The sequence below is a fragment of the Bolinopsis microptera genome, chromosome 8, assembly GCF_026151205.1.
Source record: "Bolinopsis microptera isolate Bmic1 chromosome 8, MBARI_Bmic_1.0, whole genome shotgun sequence".
Classification (NCBI taxonomy): domain Eukaryota; kingdom Metazoa; phylum Ctenophora; class Tentaculata; order Lobata; family Bolinopsidae; genus Bolinopsis; species Bolinopsis microptera.
In genome coordinates, this window is record NC_087079.1 from 6816693 (window position 1) to 6829662 (window position 12970).

The 12970-nt window shown below is 38.9% G+C and overlaps 1 protein-coding gene and 1 long non-coding RNA gene across 2 annotated transcripts; one reads left to right on the forward strand and one right to left on the reverse strand.

The window, feature by feature from the left end:
• The first annotated feature begins 2970 nt into the window (after positions 1 to 2970).
• LOC134819756 (uncharacterized) lies at positions 2971 to 7086 on the forward strand. Its single transcript, XR_010160797.1, has 4 exons — positions 2971 to 3128; positions 3905 to 4032; positions 5838 to 5989; positions 6557 to 7086. It is a non-coding gene; the product is annotated as an uncharacterized LOC134819756 (long non-coding RNA).
• Positions 7087 to 10827: 3741 nt separating this feature from the next.
• LOC134819988 (uncharacterized) lies at positions 10828 to 12970 on the reverse strand. The gene is made up of 3 exons (XM_063830148.1): positions 12718 to 12970; positions 11430 to 11639; positions 10828 to 11235 (listed from the first exon to the last, which is right to left on the reverse strand). The coding sequence occupies exons 1-3, from the start codon at positions 12946 to 12948 to the stop codon at positions 10999 to 11001; spliced, it is 678 nt and encodes a 225-aa protein (XP_063686218.1). The 5' UTR covers positions 12949 to 12970; the 3' UTR covers positions 10828 to 10998.

Here is a 12970-nt window from a genome sequence, read left to right on the forward strand (position 1 = left end):
TTGTAGAATTCTAATTTAGGTGAGGATGCCTTCATAAGAACATCTTAATAATTTAATAAATGATTTGATATTGTGCTTAATATTGCAACCTGCAGTTTGGACCTTTACCCAACAAACATACCTTGAGTATTCATGATCTAAGAAGTGTTTATCCGGTGTATCGCCTTATTGAAATAATGCAACCAAACCGTAATCTGTGTTTGATAAAAGTCATTTCATCACAGTATCTCTGACCTTCCCAAAGGCTGATCTTTCCTGCAAGGTGCTTTAAGAACTCAGATGTCTCTGGTGCCATTCCTCCAGCCTCCTGAACTTGTATTTAAAACTAGTGGGTATATTATACTCATTGGAGTTCCAAGAGCCTTTTTGCTTCAGCATGATATATTCTTACAGTTAACAAGAAATGCGGCCGCTTTTTTTTGTGCATGGCCGCTCAATTTCCCGATCCGTGATGGCGTATTTTATCATTTTCTATACAACCTGAGGACCCCAGTTTTTACTGTTTATAAGTATGCAGATATATGGCGAAGTGACAGGCCGAGCGCCACCAAGTTAATATAATTCCATATTGAATTTGAAAATCGTGTATATTTTTAAAAACCATATGCTTATTGTTTATGCAACCTGACACCCGACACGGATGTGTGCAAAATAGTATAAGTAACTCAAAATAATAATAGTATGCTATCAATTAGTGCCTAGTGGGATATGTACATGGTGAAATTAACAATGTACTTGGTCAGTTCAGCGCCGCGCGCCAACAATTAGCTGATTCGGATTATTCAGCAAAATAACTTTGCGCAGGTAGTCACGTGGGCGATTACAGTGTACGTGTGCAGGCAGGTACGGTCGCTCGCACGCTCGCACGCTCGCAGGTACGGTCGCAAAGCTACCATATACAAAAAAAACCTCGTTCGCTAACCCTTGTCCTTGACTCTTTTGTGCCTTCGGCACTTTGAGTCATGGATCGGGAAAAAATGCCCTTTCCAATAGGTTCCAAATACTCCTAGCACTGACATCTAACCAGAACAAACTGCTTTGTTAGTCCCTGCAGGAAATTCTGTCCCGTTGACAGGAAGAAGGAAAACCCCCCGGTTCAGGGGTTACACCTTTACAGCCAGCAGTTTGCAAAATCTCAGCTATCAGTCAATCTCTGCAATCTGTCAATGAATTGTGGCGAATAGATACATATCAACCACATTGGCATATAAATGGGCGTTTATTGAGTTGTTACCAGCTGAATCAAAGTTGTACTTAGGTACTAGGACATTATTGAAATTATTGCTCGTGGAGACAGAATCCTTGTATGTTGTAAATTTCACATAACTATTGTAATCAGGATTTATTATATACATTGATTATTGTTATGATGTTAACTTACTAACTTCATTCCCCTGTAAGGGTTCCAATCTAGGTTAATGGTATTTTCATTGTGAACACTACACACCGCGCGCAACACAATCTACGAACTCGAAACTTTCGAGGTCTGTAACACTGGAAGGAAGCAATATCTAGACGATCTGGCACTTTCTGAGGCTTAAGCAACCTAAGAGAAATTAGGGGAACAACTCAGAACAAATTTTAAGTGGATATTTTGGTGTTTGTCGATGTCCGAAATTTCGGCAGTATAGTGATCACAACACAGCTTCTGAAGGTTCTAGAAAGTTCCCAATACCGTCAGAGTGTTCAGGACACTCCATTCTATCATATAAGAACCCCAAAAGATGTCCCAGGGCTCGAGCAGAAAAGTGTGATATTTGCCCATAACAGCTATTTAACTGCGTACCCGGCCAGAATACATTAATAACCATGAATCTTTGCCTACTACGTAAAGCGCTTGTTTCACTACTGCAAGCGCAAGAGCTCTGGTTAGAGCAAGTTGTAACTTAAGAGAAAGTGATGGAAGCTAAGAACGTACCCCTTTCTCTGATGTAAAATCTAACTACAGTTTTTGTGCTTCATTCAGCTCAGTTGTAACTTCTTCTTTTTTACTTTGAAAAACTCTATTCTCGATATTCAGATTTCAGTATTGATCCGAATAAGATTCTTCAAAAAGTCTCCTGGTTTTTTAATATTATAAAATTATTCAAACAATATACACATAATATAGCAATGACCCTATATAAAATCTACCCTTTTAAGAATTAAAAAAAGTTTCCTAAACAATCAAAAATTACCCTTGGCCTTGTGGCTCCAAGTTAAGATCTAGACTGTTTATATCAACAATGTTTTTTCTCGCACCTCTGTCTCCACGGAGAGAAATCACTGTTGTTCTTAGGATTTCAAAGCAAAGGCGCTTTCTAATGTATCTTACAGCAACCGAGTACCTCTGGCCAGTGTGGTACTCCATCTTACTGGCCAGCTTCTTAACCAGTCTTTCAGCTTCACCACCCATTCCACCAGAAGTCGAGAAAACTAAAGGTGTGAAGCTTCCTTTCTCCACTTCAAGAACCCTTGCGTTGTAACATCGCTTTTTCTCCTGGTTGATTATATGTTGCTTTTATTGGATTTGCATTTGACACCGCTGCGCGCAGTGTTGTGACCGCTCTTCGTCTTATTTTACACATATTTGGACGTTGCCAATTCATTCCATTGATAATTTTGAAGTTTTAACATTTTTATACTAAATTCTTTTTTAATTTGGTTCTAAAACGATTAGGCTTGCTTTCTATGAAACTTTAATGTACTTTCGTAAAATAATTTTGATGTGGCAGCGATTTGAAAAAGAAATTATTTAAAAATGATACAAAAAAATCGGACATTTTTTGATATTAAAACATATATAACTTGGGCTGTGTTGACAGTAGAAAAATTAATTAACCTCTATCCGACAGCTTTAAAAATTTTCTAGGCGCCGCGCAAATCCACGCGCGCATTTTAGCGTGTCAAAATCGTTTAAAACTAGAATTAGTTGATGAAGGAGCATAATGCAGATCATACGTTGTACGTGTATGTGGTGTGATCATTATAATTTCGCGCTATTTCTTGTTTCTGCACTCGCTTTGAACTTTGGCTTTAACAGCAGTTATCGACTTAGCTGTATTACATAGTGTACTTGGTACATAATTGATCAAAAGGGCTCGTGTTACTTTAACATCACTTTTGAATTTCACGAAAGCAGATAAAAGGTAGGTTTTCGTTGAATCAAAGTAAGCTAATATCAATTAGAACGAGTATAATTGTTTTACTTTAAAACATCGCTTGGTACTGTCAGCCTATTTTATAGTTAACTAACGACATTCTGGATGATGATTAATCACTCTACACTCGACTGTCACGTGACTTTTTAAACACGTTCTCTTGGTGGCCCTGAATGACTATTCGAAATCATAGCCCTCTAATCTGATGCCAACCTTAACCCTAACCCAATCCCTAACAAAAGCATATGCTGAAACCCTAACCCTACAAGTTTTGTTTTTCGCAAATATCTCGGCAGGGGAGCATTTTAACATGTCATGGGGGTGATTCGGAATCAGCGGCGGAAAATACATCGATTTAAGCTGGTTTCAACTGTCGGGGGCCCTTTTAGAACAATCTCGAAGATCGACTGTAGAGTGATTTAGCACGCTCGACATTCTCGCTTTAGGTTATTTTATATAAAACAGTTTTACCACTGTGAGTTGTTCAAGCATTGCACTAGTTTATTACAAAGATTATTAAAACCTTGCGGTAAAATTATTATTATACAAGCACCCATAAATGACAAAAGTCACTTAATTTCAACATTGCTTTTGTAATTTCCTACAGCTCTTACTTGCAGGTCGCCCCGTGGTGGTTCATGGAATTGGAGGCGTCTAAAAAAACTGACTGAACTATACACTATAATCTAATTTATATGATTAGTGCTTATTAACCTCTTCGAGCCTTTTATTAAATCTACAAATGAACTTGCAATGTTTTGCAGTTTTAGTGACGCTGCAGAAAATAGATTGAAGAAACTCCGGAATACTCAATACTGTGGATTGGGAGGAGGAGAAAGTGATAATCCTGTTATATGGACTGTTTCTAGGACACGATAAACTTCCTAATAAGGTATGTGTTTAGGATACGATAAACTTCTTGAGAGAATCGTGTTAAGAGTTCAATTTTGAGATATATCCTCCTGAGGATGAAAGTTTGGTTACCAAGTGAGATGACACAGTCAGTTACTTAGATACCGTGGTTACTAAATGACGGCAAATCAGTGACTCTAGGGACGGAATTGTATGATAATTGCCAGAATTATGTTAAATATGAAATGAGTGCCAGGAGTCAGTTTTGTGGGTTATATTACTGGCTTTAAAGGGGTTTTAAAAAGGTGTAAATAGTTGGATAAGTGTAAAACACATTGTCTGGCCGTTTAAGATCCTGAAATGAGTGCCAGGAGTCAGTTTTGTGGGTTATATTGCTGACTTTAAAGGGGTTTTAAAAAGGTGTAAATAGTTGGATAAGTGTAAAACACATTGTCTGGCCGTTTAAGATCCTGAAATGAGTGCCAGGAGTCAGTTTTGTGGATTATATTGCTGACTTTAAAGGGGTTTTAAAAAGGTGTAATTAGTTGAATGAGTGTAAAACACGTTATTTGGCCGTTTAAGATCCTGAAATGAGTGCCAGGAGTCAGTTTTGTGGATTATATTGCTGACTTTAAAGGGGTTTTAAAAAGGTGTAAATAGTTGAATAAGTGTAAAACACGTTATTTGGCCGTTTAAGATCCTGAAATGAGTGCCAGGAGTCAGTTTTGTGGGTTATATTACTGGCTTTAAAGGGGTTTTAAAAAGGTGTAAATAGTTGGATAAGTGTAAAACACATTGTCTGGCCGTTTAAGATCCTGAAATGAGTGCCAGGAGTCAGTTTTGTGGATTATATTGCTGACTTTAAAGGGGTTTTAAAAAGGTGTAAATAGTTGGATAAGTGTAAAACACGTTATTTGGCCGTTTAAGATCCTGAAATGAGTGCCAGGATTCAGTTTTGTGGATTATATTGCTGACTTTAAAGGGGTTTTAAAAAGGTGTAAATAGTTGGATAAGTGTAAAACACATTGTCTGGCCGTTTAAGATCCTGAAATGAGTGCCAGGATTCAGTTTTGTGGATTATATTGCTGACTTTAAAGGGGTTTTAAAAAGGTGTAAATAGTTGGATAAGTGTAAAACACATTGTCTGGCCGTTTAAGATCCTGAAATGAGTGCCAGGAGTCAGTTTTGTGGATTATATTGCTGACTTTAAAGGGGTTTTAAAAAGGTGTAAATAGTTGAATAAGTGTAAAACACGTTATTTGGCCGTTTAAGATCCTGAAATGAGTGCCAGGAGTCAGTTTTGTGGGTTATATTACTGGCTTTAAAGGGGGTTTAAAAAGGTGTAAATAGTTGGATAAGTGTAAAACACATTGTCTGGCCGTTTAAGATCCTGAAATGAGTGCCAGGAGTCAGTTTTGTGGATTATATTGCTGACTTTAAAGGGGTTTTAAAAAGGTGTAAATAGTTGGATAAGTGTAAAACACATTGTCTGGCCGTTTAAGATCCTGAAATGAGTGCCAGGATTCAGTTTTGTGGATTATATTGCTGACTTTAAAGGGGTTTAAAAAGGTGTAAATAGTTGGATAAGTGTAAAACACATTGTTTGGCCGTTTAAGATCCTGAAATGAGTGCCAGGAGTCAGTTTTGTGGATTATATTACTGGCTTTAAAGGGGTTTTAAAAAGGTGTAAATAGTTGGATTAGTGTAAAACACATTGTCTGGCCGTTTAAGAACCTGAAATGAGTGCCAGGAGTCAGTTTTGTGGGTTATATTACTGGCTTTAAACTTTCAGAAATACTAAGTTTGACCCAGATTTAAAGGTCGCTACTGAATGTAATATTTCAGTTAACAACTCTACCTCGATTCGATGCAGTGGGAGAGGTTGAAGTTGACGTTTAAGCAGTCACCCTGCCGAACAAAAAATCTTTCAGGCCAAGAGGCTAGGTGACTAGAAACTCAATCACTATATCCGTGAAACTTGTCTGGAGCACTGTTATGTGAGTTATTTTACCTTCTAATTTCCAATGAGCATGAAAATTACCCAGGTTCATGGAATGCACAAAAATGAACAAAAATTGATATTCTCCTAAAAGTGGTGAGAACGGTTCAAAACTGGCCGGAAAGCGTTTAGATTGGTCCTAGGACCACTCAAACCAAGTTTGGGAATCACTACATGTCTACAACCTATGTAACCAATGTTCCAAAATGTTCCAATTTTGTCCCAATAATTCGTTCACCAGCCTACCTCGCGTTCACCAGCATGCGCTGTGACCATCATGGTCACAGCGCAAGATGCGCGCATTTTAAAATTGCGGGAACACATTTTAATTGCCATTGTACATTGTACTTGTAGTGCATAGTGGAGTGTGTGGTCTGATAGTAGACAGAGGATTTATTTGAAACATTCCCGTTGCCTTCAACTCTTCTTTGCACTGACTATTTGATTGCTTAAACGAATAGGCGAGCCTTCAATTTAAACATTAGTTTCAATGTTTTCATAGTTTTATGATGCAAATATGATTTTTCCATTTACATAACTGATAATACCCCCAATATCTTTTCAGGTGTGGAGGTCGGACCGAAACTAATCAGACACTAAACATTAACGAGGACCAATTATTTTACTCCTTTAATGATGAATAATTATAAAGATCGCTGATTGCTTTTACTAATATATAGTGTTAAAATGAAAGAGAAACTGTTGAGACAAAAGAGAAAAACGCACTCATTTATTTATAGTTTTATGTCTTAACAATGTTATTCGAAAGCTAATTTTAAAAGCTGGCTCTAATTCCTTGCTAAATGATTTGGGAAGGTGTAAGGGCTAAACATGCCTGTAGACATCATTTTCAGTGGGTTTTATGAAGTTTATGATTAGGGTATATTTTGGGACTGAAATAAGCGCAAGACCTTCGACGTTTCTATTCCTACTGTTTTTTTAATTTAGCAAATATACCAAAAAAAATTATACTGTCGTAAAGATAAAATGTTTAGTTATCGGATAGATACTTTAAAATTAAGTATTAAAATAACCGAGCTAAGATATTCAATGTTAAACTCAAAAATGTTCACGCGTTTATGAAGAAATATTTAATTCTGCGCGTAGTTTTTTGGGTCACAACTATGGCAAATTTTTAACAATTTTGTTCATAATTTCAAAATGTTATTTAGTAGACAAATTACTTTCGGACTAAATCCATATTGTTTATTCAAATCTAAAAGAAACAACATTTATTTGACTTCAAAATTGTTCAATCTGAATACGAGCTAATTACGACGAAGGGAGGTCACAACACTGCGCGCAGGAGTGTTTGATGTTGTTTTGCAGAACATATAAGTATGTTTGCTTTTCAACTGTCGATCTTTTTTATAATGAGTCGGCGCGGCCCGCGTCCTTAACGGGTGATACTCGTAAAATAATGAATATCTGTTCCATATACCAGGACCGTCGACGAGTCCAACCCGGCGCGCGTCCTGGTAGGTTGTAAACCTACAACCCGTGTCCCCGCAATTGTGCTGATCTAGCAAATTCATGGTTAGTTGTTAACAAATTGCCTAACGTTGTATAGTAGACCCACCGCGCAACTTTCGACACAATATTTAAAATTGGTTGTAGCGCACTATTGGGCCTCGCATCTGGCATCAAATAATGTTTTTTGCTAGATCGCATCGGCAATCAAATGACCCATAAAAACGAGCTATAAAATATTGACATTGTGAATCAACGATATTGGCGATACACTAAGTGAAACGACAATGGGTGTCACGACGTGATACAAAATAAACTTTATTTGGTGCGCGGCACGAGCCAGTCAGTGTATTGTGTGCATTGTGCCACAAATGTACCGTCAATCAAAGTGGTTTATTGTAGCGTGATGTACTACTGTGTCACACATCAAATAATTATCATTCTTGCTTCACAAGGTTGTAGCACTTTCTATTCGGCCGCTACGAGGGATCGGCATCGTCAATGGTCAATCAAACTGATTTATCATATTCCCGTAGGGCCAGAAAAAGATAAAATGTACGTACGTGCGCGCGCGTTCCGCAGAGTTTGGCGCGCCAAGAGGATCAAGTATAAAGACAATGTCAGCTAGTTGTATAGCTGTTCGATGATAGCATTCGATTGCCTTCCATCTCCAGCAGTGCCGCATCACCAAAACAAACATTAACTCTATTTATAACCAGTGGCGTAACGAAGGGCCCTGCTGACCCCGCTGTGCAGGGGGGCGCCGTCTTAGGGGGGCGCCAAATCGTCGTTTGAATGTGGGACAATTTCGAAAACTTAACTAAAGTACTAGCAAAACTGCGCGTTTTGATCTAGATACACACTTTTTTAGAGATTTTACCGGCGTATCCTCTAAAATCACCTAATTTGTTCAATTTTAGGGAGGGGCACCAAAAGGGGAGGGGGCGCCAACAGGGGGGCGCCTTTTCGGCAGGGGGGCGCCAACAGGCAACGTTACGCCACTGTTTATAACATTAGCACTGCGAACGCGACCAGTCGGCCGCTTTGATTTATTCCCACCAGATTCCACGGGTGGCGTGAATTTATAAGGGCTTGTTTACATACTTCTTCGGCACCTTCAGGAGAGGAGTTTGAAATTGCTGACGGAGGGGGGAGGGTAGGGGTTAATTATGGCTTGTTGACGTCATCAAAAATCATGATTTTGACAAAATTCATGATTTTATGCAAGAATAAAACGATAAAACTCTGCTGATTCTCTGGTCATTTTGTACTCCTAACGGTACCTATCAAGTTATTTGATAGATAGGGAGAATGATCAACATTGTAGGTCGATTGTAAATAAACCTAAATAAAATTGTTGCTATCTAAAAGATATTGTAAACCTGAAGTTTTTGTTCAGAAAAGGCGGGAGGGGGTTCAGCATATCCTGACGTCATTAGGGGTGGGGGTTTTATTGTTTGGTACTCACTGTCCCAAACGAGGGATCTAAAAAGAACAACAGATTGTTGTGGTAATATGTATAGACAATCCCTTGTGAGCAGCGAACTGTAGCCTAGTGTGTTACAGATAGTGTAACTGGTGAGAAAGGCAACTCAGAATCAATCTATTGGCAACTCGGTACTGGGCCAGAATCAATCTATTGATGATATATACAGCACAAAACGAAGTGGCAAATACTTCAGAATGTAGGATTTTCATTTGACAGGTCCAACGTTGTTGAAAGGACATAATATTATAAGCTAATTGTTTATTTACAGCCCTTAATTCTTTAAATCTCTTACATCGTAGATTACTCTGAAAATTCCAGCCTTCATATAATTTAAAACTTAATTAGTGTATTTTACATAGTAACAATAAGATGGATATGCAGTACGTATAATACACTCACAAGCAGCTCTCCTGTTTGTCGAGAGCATCCTCTCATAATGTAGATTCGAAAAAGTTCCAAAAATTAGAAAATTTTTCAAATTAACCAATGGTCGCTTTAGCTTTATCATAAAGTCTCAGAATGTGGTGAGGCCTCTAGTAGTCTAGGCCACCCGTGTGCTCATCGGTAAAACGATAGTTGTCAAAAGATTGGTCTTGCCTTTAAAACTGGATTGGCTATCAATGTTCAGTGTTCACAAGCAATCCCTTCTTTAAAATTTGAATTGAATCTAGTCGTCATTGAATATTAAAGCCACGGAGATTTAAAGCATGGATTTTCAAACTTTTGACCAGTCGTTCTATCTCTGAGAACACATACGAGTAATTTGTAATTAAATCACTTTGGCACATTTTCGAAATCGAGTTAGGATCCGGTCACCGGTGATTGTCTTTGTACGAGATTTTTCGAAACGTGTAGACGGAATGTTTCTAACACGAACTGTTTTGGAACATTTTTGAAACACCTCTTTATTCCTCAAGGGAAACATCTGCTGAATAATTTATCTTAGAAACAAGATCAGCAAATTCGAGCTGTTGAAAATGTTGTTTGCAGCCAGTCCAAATTCTAACGTGCTGTGACAGCTCAGAACCGAAGTATACGCTTTTTTGTAGTTTCCATTATAAAATATTTGTCCAAACTCTGCCTCAAAAGGTATGACATGAGGGCAGTTTATTCTAACAACAAATATCTGAACTTAAGTGAGATCAGAGATGATGCGCTGAGACGATCATCCTATAAACCACGTGTCACTTGTTTACAAAACACCAAAATAACACAATTTCACCACAACCACTCAATACTCCCCCTGAACTTGTGGCTTATTTCTAATAATAGCACCAGTGTGAGTGCTACCAGCACTAAGCTTTGCACACAGTACACATCACACAGTACTCAACCAGGAAAAGATTAAAAGTGTGCTGATGTCATAGCTCATGTGTACTACAAGTGTACTGCGCGGCATTCGGTCAATCGGTATTTGAGGAATGTGTAGGCTATTTCTGTTGCTTTTTCTATAATTACACAAACAGAAATACAAATATGCAAGCAGGCTGGAAGCGAGAGGTGGTTGTTGTATTTGGTGGAGCGGAGTTTTGCCACATTATCTGTGTTCCAGAGCGGAAATAGCTGGAATATGTACCGTGTCTAAAGATGGCTTGGTGAGAAACACATATTTAGCTCACACATTGTAATTACTGACTACAGTTTGGTATTTGTGGAACGTTGGGTTACGTGGAGAATCAAGTACAAACACTTTAATTGTTAAAAAGTTACACATTAAGTCAACGATATCAATAAAAGTGTTTAAAAACTTCTTTAAAATATTATAGGATAATAGGATATGAGATGGAACTAGACACAGTACTCAAGTACATACTGCACTGCAGTCTGCAGTATGTACTCGAGTACTGTAGTCTACAAGTCAACAAGTACATACTGCAGTCTGCAACAAGGAAGTTAACAAATCCCTCTTAACTTGTGGTAAGCACTAGATAAATCCTGTAAAGAGGATGACAAGCTAACATCAGTAACACTAGTAGTAGTACTCCTCTTCTCCCTCACTCCTCTCAACTTAACAACAGTCTCATACAACTGCTCAGCACTGAGTCCGCTCATCTCCCCCTCACCAGCTGCTTGTTTAACATGTCCCTGTAAACCAGCAGGGGTCTGAGAGCAGTGAACTGATATGGAGTACAAGTCACGTGGTTTAGAGTCTGAGTCACGTGGTCCAATGTCACGTGGTCTAGTAGAGTTGATGTACTGTTGGAGGAGTGTTGGTAGAGGGCGGGTGGTGTAGTGAGGATGGGTATTGTTTGCGGAGGAGTACAGGGTTCTGGTGTACACTTTATCTGAACAATTAGAAGAGTTTTAATTTAGAGTCGGTTTATTATTGTGTTATTCTAGGGCGCTAAATCAAATCAATCATTAAATTTTAGACCTGTAAATTCAATGGACTCAATTTATTGTCGACAACTCATCGTATTAATTTGATAATCAGACCAAATTATTAGAAACAAAACCCACAAGTTGCACAGTAACTCACACTGAAACAGATGTCTGTCCTGAGGAAGCAGAGCCCGATAACCTCAGGACACTTGTAGATAAGTGTGACAGTGACACTCACTGTCACAAGCTCAGAGATTGAGGGTAACTGGACGGTTACCAGAGCCTCCTGGTTACTAGGCAACAGGGTCATCACGTGACAGTCACCTATGTGGTGGAGAAGGGTGGGCAGGGAGGGTTTTAGTTCCACCTGGGGAGGGAGGGTTTTAGTTCCACCTGGGGAGGGAGGGTTTTAGTTCCACCTGGGGAGGGAGAGTTTTAGTTCCACCTGGGGAGAAAGGGTTTTAGTTCCACCTGGGGAGGGAGAGTTTTAGTTCCACCTGGGGAGAAAGGGTTTTAGTTCCACCTGGGGAGGGAGGGTTTTAGTTCCACCTGGGGAGAAAGGGTTTTAGTTCCACCTGGGGAGGGAGGGTTTTAGTTCCACCTGGGGAGGGAGGGTTTTAGTTCCACCTGGGGGGGAGAAAGGGTTTTAGTTCCACCTGGGGAGGGAGGGTTTTAGTTCCACCTGGGGAGGGAGGGTTTTAGTTCCACCTGGGGAGAAAGGGTTGGAAGGAAAAACATTGTATATCGAACAAACTTAATTCTTAAGAAACATGCAGGGAATGTGTGATTAGATTCCTTCCTAAACGTGATTCTTATTGAAAGTATTGCTAGAAAATTTCTTGCAAAAGATGTCCTAGAATATCAGGGCCAGGGGCCCTATGTCGGATGTCAAAAATAAAAATAAAGCTATCTTAGAACCAGGTGGATCATGGATGATGTATAAAGTATAGACGTCGCATGATGACGTCACATGATGACGTCACATGATGACGTCACATGATGACGTCACATGACCAATATATTGTAATATGGAGATCAGGACAGGGTGTGGTAGAATTAACACAATGGAGAGTTATGTGAGAGGAGCAGAATAGTTTCATGTGAAATTGTTGTTCCCATCCACATTGCGTTGAGTAGAATCACAGTCATTGGTGTGCAAGCTAACATAATATATAATACATATATATACAGTATACTACACAGCTACAGTCGTAAGTTATAATGAATAATGTGAATAATGAATCATAAAGTAGTCTTGTTTCGTTAGTCGTATATTCCTGGTGAGGTGCACGAGACATTACACAAACCACTGATTTTGTGACTGTCATGACATAGCCGCAGTAAATATTAAATAACCGCATCTTAATTTAAGGGCGCATATTAACGCGTACGGTCAAATAATATTTCAGATTAAAAAGTAGAGAAAACATGTTGGTATTTCCTACCTTTACAAATCTGGAAATATTAGAGGAGGTTTGAGGAAGCTCTCTCAGTCTGATATCCAGGTACCCATGTGACACCTCGCTAGACACCCTCACTGAGTCGTTATGTAAAGTTGAGTACAAACTAGATATATCCCCGATGTATCTGGATAGTTGATCCTGTGTTGATAGTATCTCGCTCCGACGTTCTGATATCCCGTCAAGCTGCAGGAGCTGACAGCTTACCCCTGACATCCACCACTAGGTTTAGGTTTCA